This window comes from Sprattus sprattus (genome assembly GCF_963457725.1).
Source record: "Sprattus sprattus genome assembly, chromosome: 13".
Taxonomy (NCBI): Eukaryota; Metazoa; Chordata; class Actinopteri; order Clupeiformes; family Clupeidae; genus Sprattus; species Sprattus sprattus.
In genome coordinates, this window is record NC_137911.1 from 18455543 (window position 1) to 18469013 (window position 13471).

General features: G+C 39.0%; 1 protein-coding gene across 45 annotated transcripts in view; it reads left to right on the forward strand.

Annotated features, from left to right (window-relative positions):
- The first annotated feature begins 397 nt into the window (after positions 1-397).
- The window catches only part of LOC308374608 (uncharacterized protein), a 37348-nt gene continuing 24274 nt past the window's right edge, over positions 398-13471 (forward strand). For 42 of the 45 annotated variants that reach the window (XM_080850435.1, XM_080850457.1, XM_080850476.1 and 39 more), the window contains exons 1-15: positions 398-705; positions 2080-2241; positions 2392-2508; positions 2769-2873; positions 2991-3077; positions 3373-3477; positions 4256-4369; positions 4517-4636; positions 6554-6661; positions 6851-6877; positions 6997-7023; positions 10722-10787; positions 10875-10964; positions 12085-12195; positions 12691-12813. In XM_080850435.1, the coding sequence (XP_080706561.1) occupies positions 684-705; positions 2080-2241; positions 2392-2508; positions 2769-2873; positions 2991-3077; positions 3373-3477; positions 4256-4369; positions 4517-4636; positions 6554-6661; positions 6851-6877; positions 6997-7023; positions 10722-10787; positions 10875-10964; positions 12085-12195; positions 12691-12813 (1384 nt within the window). In that variant the 5' untranslated portion in view covers positions 398-683. The remainder of the gene's footprint in view (positions 706-2079; positions 2242-2391; positions 2509-2768; positions 2874-2990; positions 3078-3372; positions 3478-4255; positions 4370-4516; positions 4637-6553; positions 6662-6850; positions 6878-6996; positions 7024-10721; positions 10788-10874; positions 10965-12084; positions 12196-12690; positions 12814-13471) is intronic. The other 3 variants (XM_080850447.1, XM_080850445.1, XM_080850465.1) reach the window with 3 other exon arrangements.

Consider the following 13471-nt stretch of genomic DNA (forward strand, 5'->3'; position numbering starts at 1 on the left):
GCAGATGGAAAACCACATTGCTGTTTTCTGTGGCATTCGTACTGTATTCTGGGCCTGCGGGTCACCATGACCAGGCCAATGACAGAATGAGGGGTGTGTAAGTGGGGGGGGGGGGGGTCTCTTCTTCCAGCCCTGAGTGCGTGATTATATCCTTTCCCCTCTCGCTGTCCGCTAGGGTCCTCTAATGGATCACGCCCCTGCTGCCAAAAAAGGCCAGAGCGCAAGCAGCTGGTGAAGGGAACACCGGCTAATAATAAACCGTACCAGCCAGGGGGATAAGGTTACATTGAAGCTCCCCTTGCTCCTGCCTGCCTGCTTTGTGACCTATACCCATGTGAGGCGTAAATAATATTGGCTAACTTGTTAGCACATATCTGCCCCCTTCACTTCAGAGCCCCTGCTTCCCTCAACCCTGTTTTCGCTCTCTCTCAGTACCGTTCCCTATAGACTCCCTTCTGCTATGCAAAGAGACCAGCCACATTGAAACGTCCATCTACATCAGCCCCCCCACCAATCATTTAGCAAAAAGTTCAACCTTGCTGGATTATATGGCGGCCACACAAGAGCAACACCATTTGATAACTTGGTGTTCAAAAGGGATTTAAAAGAAACAACAACAAACAAGATCACAGAGAAATCTGGCTACCCCTTACCTGATTTGCTGAAGTAACCTTCATTTCAACATGGACGAGGCTGCATCACAAGGTACAGCTTTCTATTTCCTTTGGCGCCTCAGGGTTAGGGCAATGTTGAAGCCTGGTTGATAGTAGCAATAGCTAATGAGACAGGAGATTACAACAGGTCTTACAATGGTGGATTACAAACTTGTGGCAGGAAATGTTTCAGGCAATGACAAGTTACTGAGGTTTCCATTCCACACTACTAGTGTTGTGACGTCAAAGTATATCATACATGACTACCTTATAATATTGGCAAAAGACCATCATATTTGTTGGTACTGTGCCACATTGTGATGGAAAAATAACTTTTTTATTATTATGAATAATTTATTACTGAGGAAAAAATATGACAGGTTGAAAGGTTTTGTTTTTGAGCCAAATATAGAGTACGCCAGAAATGTGCTGTACAAGCAGTACAGTGATATGTTTCAACAAATGTAAACATTGTGCTCTGAAGTTCAAGTGACTTAATGGTTTGCTGCTTTGCTTGTCAGGTACACTGGCACCCTAGCCTTATTTTCAGTGTGTGAAGTACACAGAACGCCATGTTCAAAGAGCCTGTCTAGTCAGCACTTGGACTGAGCTCATTTATTATTTATGGCATACTGTGAACTTGATGAGGAATTCTTCCAATGTGTGTGGATGTAGAGGAATCCACATACATTGGAACAGTTTCATATCATATCAGTGTTCTCTGGATGGCCCTGTTCCTAGAGAACCTAACACCTGTTCTGAACTAAACTGAGTTTTAGCTGAAGATTTTCCACTGACAGCCAAGTTTAGCTCTGGTCCACTGTGGTGTAATACAATAAGGTCTCGCATAATAACAAAATCAAAAGGACATTAACTGTTTAAAGCACTTGAGCTCAACACATGATGTGCAGAGAGAGATTTGTTTATTAATTCAATGCAACTTTGATGATTGTCATGATGATTTGATGAATAGTCATTTGATATAGAATGACATGTGCCTTTATGGAAATGTACAATGTAAGTCGGACAGTGCAAAGACAGTGGTATAGTACTACAAAGCTCCATGGAATGTGACAATACATTTATGTATATTTTGCTATAAAAGAATCAAAGTTTAAGTTTTAGCTTCTAATATGCCCTAATGTGTGGTCACAGACTGCCTTAATGGGCTGTTCTCTATAAATTGCATATTAGCCTAGCTAATGATAAACACAACTTATATATATATATATACATGAAAGCATTTTTCAGGGGTGTGCAATTAATTTAGGTCAAAGTGGCTATTTCAGGGGTCATCTCAACAGTTAAGGGGTAAAATGTTTTAACCTATTTTAACAAATGAAATTCTGAATCCAGGCACAAAAAAACAAATGGAAAGATTCTGCTTTTTGTAATGGTGGTGTTTTACCCACCCATTTTTCCCCAGGCGCAGAAGCGGAGTCTATGAAACAACCCCCCAAGCAAGGCAACGGTTTCCCGAAAATTCAACTCAAGCCGGTACAATGGGTTATAGCCATCGTTCTCATCCTGTCCTGGTCTGCGGTCGGTGCATATTTGTTCGACTTTGTTGATGACAAGCAAATAGCCGGTGAGTTTGGCAGAAGTCACAACCAGACACACAACACACAACACACAGACAGAATCAACACAGTGTGTGTTGCCTCCGCAGTGGTTCCATTGACTTAAAGTGTTTCAATCACCTCTCTGTTTGTTGTTATGTTTGGAAAACACACTACAGCTATTCAGGAAGTGAGCATGGATCCCCTGGCAGCAGCAAACATGGCTGTAGAGGGAATAAAACACCGCACAGACAAGTTGGTGGCCGAAGTGTCTGATGCTGTTTACAATGCTCCAGGTATTGACCAGCGTGTATATTACGTTCATCTGAAAAATATACCATCACTCCCCATCCCATGTTATGAACAACAAAGACGATATATTTCCACACATTTAGGTTACATAGGCATAGCCCTTGAAACAGATACATAACAACTATAATATGTATACTATTACATAATGAGCTATAAGATACTTTGGGATAACTGTACAGTAACAATATGAAAAGAGTTTAGTAATATACAGTGTTTGTTTTTATTATTGCCTCATTCTCTGTAGAGAATATATGTAACTCGGAATACCTAAAGTCAAGTGGTCTCCTAATGGAGGGTATACGAGAAGGAATAAAGGGGGTTGTCGTTGACGTATTTGACATCTTTGAAGGTAATTCCACCCAGCAACACACACACACACACACACACACACACACTCACACAGATCTATGTTGGTTCTTCATTCTCATCTCCTAAGAAATTTTCTTGTTTCTTATTTCTTTTTCAGGAACAATACACACAGTGACCTACTATCCAGACATGGTGTTAACTGGAACAGTGGATGCAATCAATTATGTGACGAGCATGGTGACAGGTATTTTTTAACTGAATCTGAATTGAACACAAACACAAACACATACAACACACATACACACACACACACACCTACACACACACACACACACACACACACACACACACACACACACACACACACACACACACACACACACACACACACACACGAGTATGCAGGCACATAAACAATAGATATATACTGGAACAGAGTAAGACCAAGAAGAAAATCTTGCTTGTTGTATCATCATTTGGAAAATATGGTTTGCAATGATACCTGAAACATTCCTCCATTTGCTGCCTCATAATTCTAGGGAAGCTCCCCAAACCAGGCATTCTGAAAGATGGGGGTGTGGCATTGGAAAACATACAAGATGGCCTTAAGAGCGTAATTGTCTGCTTATTTGACATCTTCGAGGGTAATTCCTTTAAAGCTACAGATGTTCCCTTCATCTACATAACTAACAGCACTTGTGTTTACATTTACATTTAGTCATTAAGCAGACGCTTTTGTCCAATGTACGGCAATCTAGACTTTTCTCATTCGTAGTTCCACGTTGGTGGAACGAGCTTCCTAGCACAACCAGAGCAGGGGCGTCCCTCTCTACCTTTAAGAAGCTCTTGAAGACCCAACTCTTCAGAGAGCACATCCTTTCCTAACTTGCACTTCCTCTCCCTCCCTCTTCTGCTATCTCTTCTAACTAGTAATTAATTCGCACTTACAGAAGTTCCTGCATGTCTGCTTTTCTTATGTTAAGTAGTATTTATTGTCACACTAGGTCTTTATTGCTCGTAGCTTAATTCTCCTCTCCTTTGTACGTCGCTTTGGATTAAAGTGTCTGCTAAATGACTAAATGTAAATGTTAATGAGAAGATATCTGTGTGCAGACATGATGTTCTCTGTTGTTTTCAAATTTTTCTGACATCACCTGAACCACTTTTAGAAGCACCCTGATTGCTCTGACAGAAAATCACCTAGGCCTACTGATCCTCTTAAGGGATTTCACAGTGGGAACTGAGCCTGTGACAAAGAGTTACAGTAACAGGCTAGAAACTGTTTTATTAGCACACAATTAATGCCAGATTATTCATGCGCTCATCCCTTATCTATCTACTGACATTTTAGGCCGCCTTTCTCACATCACCACATATTTTTTGGGTTTTAAATCTTATACATTAACTGTCATTGATTTGTAGGAACACTCGATGCTGTGGCCTTCTTTCCTCACAAGATTTTGACTGGAGCAGCTGATGGAATCAAATATGTGACAAGTGTGGTGTCTGTGCCAAGCTTCCTCGCTCTCCCTAAAGGTATCTCAAAGGTCTTGACCCCTGGCACGTTAAAATACTGCTTAGGTTTTAATGCAGCTAAAACAAAGAAGGCCAAACTAAGATTGAGATAACAAATGCGTAGTTTTGTCACCTATATTTATTCTCCATCATTATTTTCGTCATTAGAGTGGATATCGGAGCTCAACCTTAATCCAATGGATGCCATCATGCAAGCAACTGAAGGAATCACAAACCTGAACAAGGATGCCTTTGACTCTGTGTCAGACATGTTCAAGGGCAGTGAAGGTAGAGTCCTGCTTGCTTCAAGAAAACACATTTTTATATAGAGCTACACTCCAAGTGTTTGCATTGTTTCAGTGGTATTTGATTTAAGTGGCGGACTGTGACACTGCACATAGACACACACACACACACACACACACACACACACACACACATATACAGCCGCGGAAAAAATTAAGAGACCACTTCAAAATTATCAGTTTCTCTGGTTTTACTATTTATTGGTATGTGTTAAAGTAAAATGTACATTTTAGTTTTATTCTATAACCTACTGGCAACATTCCTACCAAATTTCAAATAAAAATATTGTCATTTAGATCATTTATTTGCAGAAAAATGACAATTGGTCAAAATAGCAAAATTGATGCAGTGTCTTCAGATCTCGAATAATGCAAAGAAAACAAGCTCATATTCATTTTTAAACTACACAATACTAATGCTTACACTTAGGAAGAGTTCAGAAATCAATATTTGGTGGAATAACCTTGATTTAAAATCACAACTTTCATGTGTCTTGGCATGCTCTCCACCAGTCTTTCACATTGCCGTTGGGTGACTTGATGCTACTCCTGGCGCAAGAATTCAAGCAGCTCGGCTTCTTTTCATGGCTTGTGACCATCCATCTTCCTCTTGATCACATTTCAGAGGTTTTTGATGGGATTCAGGTCTCGAAATTGGGCTGGCCATGACAGGGTCCTGATCTGGTGGTACTCCATCCACACCTTTACTGGCCTGGCTGTGTGGCATGGAGCATTGCCCTGCTGGAAAAAACACTTCTCAGAGTTGGGGAACATTGTCAGAGCAAAAGGAAGCAAGTTTTTCTTCCGGGACAACGTTGTACTTTGCCTGGCTGAGGTTTGTAAAAGACCATAAGGATTGAAAAAGCGGACTGGAGGTTCTTCTAAGTTCGTCTTCTCTGATGAGTCCGATTTCACAGTAGGTGCAAGACTCTCTGGCTTGTAGGCCTCTCCAGGTCTCTGTCTAACCATCAGACGACCATGTGTTGGGCAAAGCTGAAAATTGGACTCATCAGAGAAGACGAACTAGAAGACCCTCCAGTCCGCTTTTTTCAATCCTTATGGTCTTTTACAAACCTCAGCCAGGCAAAGTACAACGTTGTCCCGGAAGAAAAACTTGCTTCCTTTAGCTCTGACAATGTTCCCCAACTCTGAGAAATGTTTTTTCCAGCAGGGCAATGCTCCATGCCACACAGCCAGGCCAGTAAAGGTGTGGATGGAGTACCACCAGATCAGGACCCTGTCATGGCCAGCCCAATTTCGAGACCTGAATCCCATCAAAGACCTCTGAAATGTGATCAAGAGGAAGATGGATGGTCACAAGCCATGAAAAGAAGCCGAGCTGCTTGAATTCTTGCGCCAGGAGTAGCATAAAGTCACCCAACGGCAATGTGAAAGACTGGTGGAGAGCATGCCAAGACACATGAAAGTTGTGATTTTAAATCAAGGTTTTTCCACCAAATATTGATTTCTGAACTCTTCCTAAGTGTAAGCATTAGTATTGTGTAGTTTAAAAATGAATATGAGCTTGTTTTCTTTGCATTATTCGAGATCTGAAGACACTGCATCTTTTTTGCTATTTTGACCAATTGTCATTTTTCTGCAAATAAATGATCTAAATGACAATATTTTTATTTGAAATTTGGTAGGAATGTTGCCAGTAGGTTATAGAATAAAACAAAAATGTACATTTTACTTTAACACATACCAATAAATAGTAAAACCAGAGAAACTGATAATTTTGAAGTGGTCTCTTAATTTTTTCCGCGGCTGTATATAGACACACACACACACAGAGACACAGTGTGTGTGTGTGTGTGTGTATATTTACACGTATACTCTTAGTCACCAAAAATGACACTAATGATCTGTAAACTCAGTCAACTTTTTTTGATAATTTTAGAAATAAGCTTTGATCCCATGAAAGTTGTGACTGATGCAGTAGAGGAGATCGCGGACAGGAGGAGCATGTTCTTGTCATATCTGTCAAACATAATGATGGAGGACAAAGGTGACTGGTGCTGATGTTTCACAATCCATATTATTCCCCCACTTATATCTTACCGCTTATACCACATATATTTGCACTGATTATGTTATGGAATATTTAAAAGTTGTACAGTGTACAGTTCTTACTGCTTTCCAAGTAGGCTGAGTGTCTGTGTTCATACACTTACACATCTGCTCCCCTTTGGTTTAGATGAGCCACCCATGACCAGGAGGAAAGGTATGCGCTCAACTTTTTTGGAATCAAGGTTTCAAACCTTGATTCCAAATCTTTGAGTCTAAATCTGTTCACTTGCCGTTATGTATTCAGCCACATTTTTTATTGTATTTTTTTTACAGGGGAGTTTTTGCCTCCAATGGAAAAAGGTTTGTGTCTGCCTGCACTCGTCATATAGAAAAATATAAAAAGTCATATAAAATACACATATAGCTGATTTTGTGAATACCAACAGCTTTATCATTTATTTTTTAGATGCTTACATTGCTGCATCATTTTCAACATATTGCTTTTACATTTATGGAATTTTTAAAAATATAACGTAATGGGATATGTCATTGCAATGCAAGACTTCACATTCCTCTTACACATAATCCCATGATCATACTTACTTATCTATTTCGCAGCTTTCATCCATTTGAAATTAGCTAAATCTCACCTACTGACCAACCAAGACAATAATACTGAACTCACATCCTGACAAACTGACAAATGAAAAACTGACATTGAATACATTGCACGTGCTAACACAGAAAGAACTTGTGTATCCGTGACTATGGATTACTTCTAACTTTAAAATGAAAATACGCTTATGTGTTATGTGTTTTTTCAATGTTTGTCTCATCCTATGAATGTGAATGCTTAATGAAAAACCACACATTTGTGAATGTTTGGGCATTTTGCATTCGCTGCATTGTCAGCTCATGTTTGGTCAGTGTATGTTTGGTGCTGGGGGTTCTGTTTATCCTGTGTGCAAAATAAACACATTTAATAATCATATTAAACTTAATATAACTGAGGCTTATTCTTTAAGATGTGCAAAGCATGGGGTCTTTCTGAAATAAACGGTGGTTTTCTAAGTGCACTTTTTCTTCATTTCATACACTCCATCTTACATTTACTCTTTGTCTGATCGATGTAACAGACTTGAATGTGGTATGCAAATAATGCATAGCATTATAACACATTGTAAAACATGACTCAAATAGGTGTATAAGCTTATTTTTAAGTAGGTGTAAAGTACGTAACTACAAAACAAAACAGCTATGCCAACTTTCTTAAGGAACTCAAGTAGGTTTAAGTTTCAAAATTGTTTAAAATTCGAGTTTCATAGTTAATAATAATAATAAAGTATCAGATTAGTTTCTGGTAGTTGCATCAGTTACACTGCTGTAACATGTACCAGGTGTAATGTAATAGTTATATATGTAACAACTAAATAATATTTAGTCCATTGCATGAATGCATCATGCTACTTTTCTTACTGGAATGGGTTCTGTTTTAACTCGGATGCTTTTACATTCTCTAAACGTCTCACCACATCTGAACTCACTCATGACATTTGTACCTTTGAGATCAGCTCACCTGTGAAATATACATTATATTACATGTTACGTTAATGAGTTTGAGGTTGGTAACGAAACGGACAAAACAGTTGCAGAAATTATGGGAACAAGAGAAGAAGCGGTTGCAAAGATGAAGATTAAGCTAGCCACTACAGCCTGGCCAAAACACATCCTGGAAGATGAAGAACCAGTGGATGAGCACACTGAGAAACAGGAGGATGTTCACCAGGAAGAACCTGACGTTATCACAGCACCAGAAAGTGACGCTGAAGATTCTGAACCTGAGGAATCACCTGACGCTGACAGCACTGATGCTGTTATCAAAGATGAGGAGGAGACAGGGCAGGAGCAGGATGAATACGACACAGCTCAACAAGAGAGTCAATATGATAATGAAGATGAAGAAGATGATGGTGATGATAGGGACAGTAATGAGGACGCTGGCATAGATGAACTAGCCATTGAGAAGACAGCTTCAGATGAGGATGAGGAGACAGCCAGAGATGAGGATGAGGATGACCAAAGTGAGGATGAAGAAGAGAAGGCCGACTTGGCTTATGAATCTGATTACAGTGATATTGACAGGAAGGAAGACTCTGATTATTCCAAGGAACTTGTGCGTGATACGGAGAGTGAGGTCATAGAAGAGGTGAGATTAGACACAGACATAACGGAGTCTGAAGAGGATGATGAATCTCACATCAGTGCAGAGGAAGATGTAAAAGAAATTGAGCCTGCAGCTGATGCTGAAACGGCTGTTTCTCAACCAGTTGTCTCAGACGATTCTGAGATAACTGCAGTTGCAGATGAAATAGAGCCTGCAGCTGATGCTGAAACTGAAACTGCTGCACCTGAGCCAGTCGACTCAAATCATTTAGAAATGTCTGAGATCTCTGATACTGTAGACAAACCTGAAGAACAAAGAACACCTGATGTTGACACAGTTGGGTCCGTCAATGATTCAGTCATATCTGAGGATGTTATTGATTTTGAAGATCTAGTAACCGCTGACATTTCTGTACCTAAGCCCGTCGTGAATGAGTCTAACATCATTGAGGATGGAGATGAAATTCCTGATGATCATGAAGAACTTATTGCACTTCAATTAACTCTGATTGACCTTGTGGATAAAGACTCTGATCCTGATGATGATGAGGATTATGATCAAGACACTGGGATCACTGTGGATGATTCTGAAGAACAGGGCACACTTGAACTTGCTCTATTTGAACCAGACGAGAGTGATTCAGGCTTAACTGACGAAGATCAAGACACTCTAGACAACATTACAGGACAGACAAAAGAATCTAGCCTCAATCTAACCGAATCAGGAGGGTCTGATGATTCCGACATCATAACTAAGGCTGGTGTTTTTCCAGCTGAGGAGCACTCTGTTTTGGATGACACTGACGATGATGCGAACAACAACAACAACGAAATCAAGAGGGCCAGAAGCAAGCCGCTAAGACGCAACAGGCTTCACTATGGCATTGAGGACACAAGCCAAGGCTTTAAAAAAGGTATCAGTGTTATTAATGTCAGGTATGATTTCTTAAGGGAGAGGATTATGAAGTAGGCCTCAAAGAAAAATACACATTACTATGTCATTCATTTCATTACCCCATTACATTAGTTTTGCTAACTTAGATTGCTAATTGTTATGCCGTTCTGTAGACATGTGTGTTAGAATACAAAATGTAATCAATACATCAGCTTTTCGCTTTTAACCTGTCATTAATCACCATCATTATGGCTTAACACTAGAAGTGCTGAGGCCTCGTAATCTTGCTATTCTACTGGCACACCTTTTGTGAACGTAACAGATTATTAACTGGATTTGTGTAATAGCAAACACACTTAAGTTAAGTCTGTATGAAGTTGTCTATGTATCCTAGAAAGGGACAATGATGTATCTCGGAAAGGCAATACAATGGAGTCTGTACATAGGGACTGCAGACTGTATTGAGACGCAATACCCACATTGTATTGGTGATGTAATCCGCATCTCTGAATGTGATACATTCCTGGTAAGACTGTCAAAAATAAGGCCTAGTGTAATTTTTACATGAGATTATACCACACACTGTGAAGGCCTAGTGATGAGTGGTTAGCAATTAAACTCATGCACTGCCATGACCATACTATGCAGCTATGGAGGGCTGTTGGTTCAGTTACAGTGTTACACATGAAAAACCACATGTTCATGGTGATGCACAAGTCCACTGTGAATTAAATTTCAAAATAAAGTGACGCTACCCTGCGTATTTAACTTAATGAATCCTACAGTTCCATTTGGGTGGGCAGTTTGATAACTTCTTATTTCATAACATTTCATAACTAAGCTGACAATCATAAATTACTATTTTAAAACATCTAATTGTACCCCATATTTGTGTCTGCTTGGTGTTTAACTAATTGTCTGTATCAAACTAATACCTGTCCTGTCAGCTTTTTCTATCAGGTCTTTCATACATGAGCTCATAAATGTACTTACTTTTTAGTTCTTGAACAAGAGAAGGTATCCAAGCAGCAGAGGACCAGAGAAGAAGTATTCAAAATCATTCAAGGTACTTTACTAGTTTGAGTTTGGTTTAAAAATATACACTGGGAAGAAAGAGTCCATTTCCCCCTCACAAGCTTGTCTATTCCAACAGAGCTAAAAGCCACAAAAGCTGAAAAGGAGGCAGTTAAGTTAAACCTTGAAGCCAGAAAGAAGGAGGAGGAGGAAGAGAAGAAGGATAAAGGTAAGGCCAGAACATGTGTGAAAAATGGAGACCCAGTACACACAGTATCCTGTGGTAGAAATAACTTAAATTTACTAATGTAAGCCATGACTTTGTATGTTATGCTGCTCATCAACAAGCTTCCGCGGTCCATCAACAAAATCCTGCTGCTTGCTAAAATGCATAGAACAGCAATAATGTCACTGTTTGCTTGCTATGTGCCCTTTAAGCACACTAGCTTCTGTCCTAAATAACTAAACAAATTACAATTAACAGTATCACCAGACAGGAGGTAAAACATTGAGTATAATTTACATTCATATAGATTAATCACTTATACACTAATACATCCCAGCCACTTGGTATATTCACGTTGAGCAGTCATCAACTACATTTCATGCATTCTCATATCAAAGTTGACATCTACAATGCAATTGGACTACTATTAAGCATCGGATTTCCTGACATATTTGAATCCGAGTGTAACATACTGCTTATGTCTTGATTTTCATGGGAAACTAAAATCATGAAGTTGACCAAGTTAGGTAACATATAGGCCTCATCTTCAGACGCATAAGCATTATTTTGTAAATTAAGTTAACAAGAGTAAGGATTAACACAATGTGAACAAACTGAAAGCTTGAAAAGGGCAAACGAGAATTTTGACAGATGACAAAAAAGGTATTCAAGTAAACTACAATAGTTGCCATCAACAAAATGATCAGCAGTAACATAGAAATAAATAAACAACCTTACATATCTACTTAAAATCATACAAATGACCACTACTTGGCGATAATTCTTGGATATTCTCCTACAATACCAAGCAATAGAAAGATATTTGATATCCTGAGAAGTAAATCTTAGACTATGATCAAAAAGATGGCAAAAAGATGCTAGCATGATGTTCTTTCACAATAAGTTAGACAGCAAAACATTTAGGTGACCATGGCTACATGGTCTCAACCATGTCGACAAGCATACAAGCACACCAAAGGGTTAAATATATAAAATGTTTCTTCATATGCCTGTCTGTACAAAAATAACTGAGAAACTAGGAAGTAGGTACATTAATGCACATTTTTAAACTGATGACAATCAGAAAAAGGTTAGTACTATTTAAGTCTATGTTTATTAACAGAAGAGACTGACACAGCTGAGGAACTGCCTGAAAAGGAGAAAAAGCCTGAACCACTGGAGGAGAAGGTGACTGAGGAAGGAGCTAAAGCTGTAGGAGAGCTGAAGCATGGAGGTACAAGGACCAAACTTGAAACCTAAGCTTTTCAGTTACAGATGAACGATCAAACCAAGGCTTTAATGGACACTTTTAGCGTTATCCTTGAAAACGTGTGACAAATGTTAGTAGAGTAATGTGGCGGTGGCTCTCTTGTACATTGAGAAAAGGTGGTAAAATTCTTCACGAAAGGATACTGGAGGTAGACACAAGAAAATTATACACTTAACACATTAGGCACCAGAACCTCTAGGTAATCCAATGGTATCTGTACACCAGAGGATAAGATTTAGACAGTTATCCACAGCTATCTGCCCAGTATTACCATAACTGTATGCATTCAACAATATTCTACGTACATACTAGTCAGATCACATGAACGCTCTTCTTGGACCAATGACATATATCACTACGGCAGAGAAAAATCACAAGTTTCACAAAAAGCTATGAACAAGTTAACATTCAAAATTGAAAAACAAAGTGTTTACTATTGAAGCCTATGTTTACAAACAGAAGAGAATGTCAGAGTTGAGCCTGCACAGGAGGAAGTGACGGAAGTAAAAGTTGATGGAGGAGTTAACGTCACCAGCAAACGCTGGATAAAAGTGAAGGCTTTACAAGAGCTGAAGAAGGAAGGTAACAAGAAAACAACAACTTTTCCAAAACTACAACTTTACTTCAGGGTTACCTAAATAAAAGAATATACATAATAGGCATTTTCAGCATTTTTACCACCATAAAAAATACATAGCGCTGGATATGTCATTTTCAGTCTCAGGGTGGTAAATCTAGTCACAACAGATTCACACAGAGTTACATATAGGACAGATATGCACATACACATATCCTTAAACAAATGTAGCCTCCACCAAAATGGCCTGTTTTCATAAATACTTTATGACATTATGGAATCTTAATACTATTGAAACCAATGTTTGCAAACAGAAATAGCTGTTATTGGTAGAGGTAGAGGGAGCAGTAGTGGAGAAAGTAACTGAAGCTGAAAGGATGAGAAAAGCACAGGACTTAGAGGAATTAGAACCCAATAGCAAATAACAACAAAAGAACCTTTGGTTTACCAGTACAATTACACCAGATTTTAAATCTTACATGCATGCTAACATCTAACATTGATACATTAAGAGAATATAATCCACTTCTTACCCATGCTATGCGTTGCTACCTATGAAAACTAGAACATACCATAGAAAATGCAGCTTTCGCTATATTTCAACGCATCTTGATGACTTGCTAAATGAGTATAGAAACAAAACCTTTCTTCCAACATGTGTCT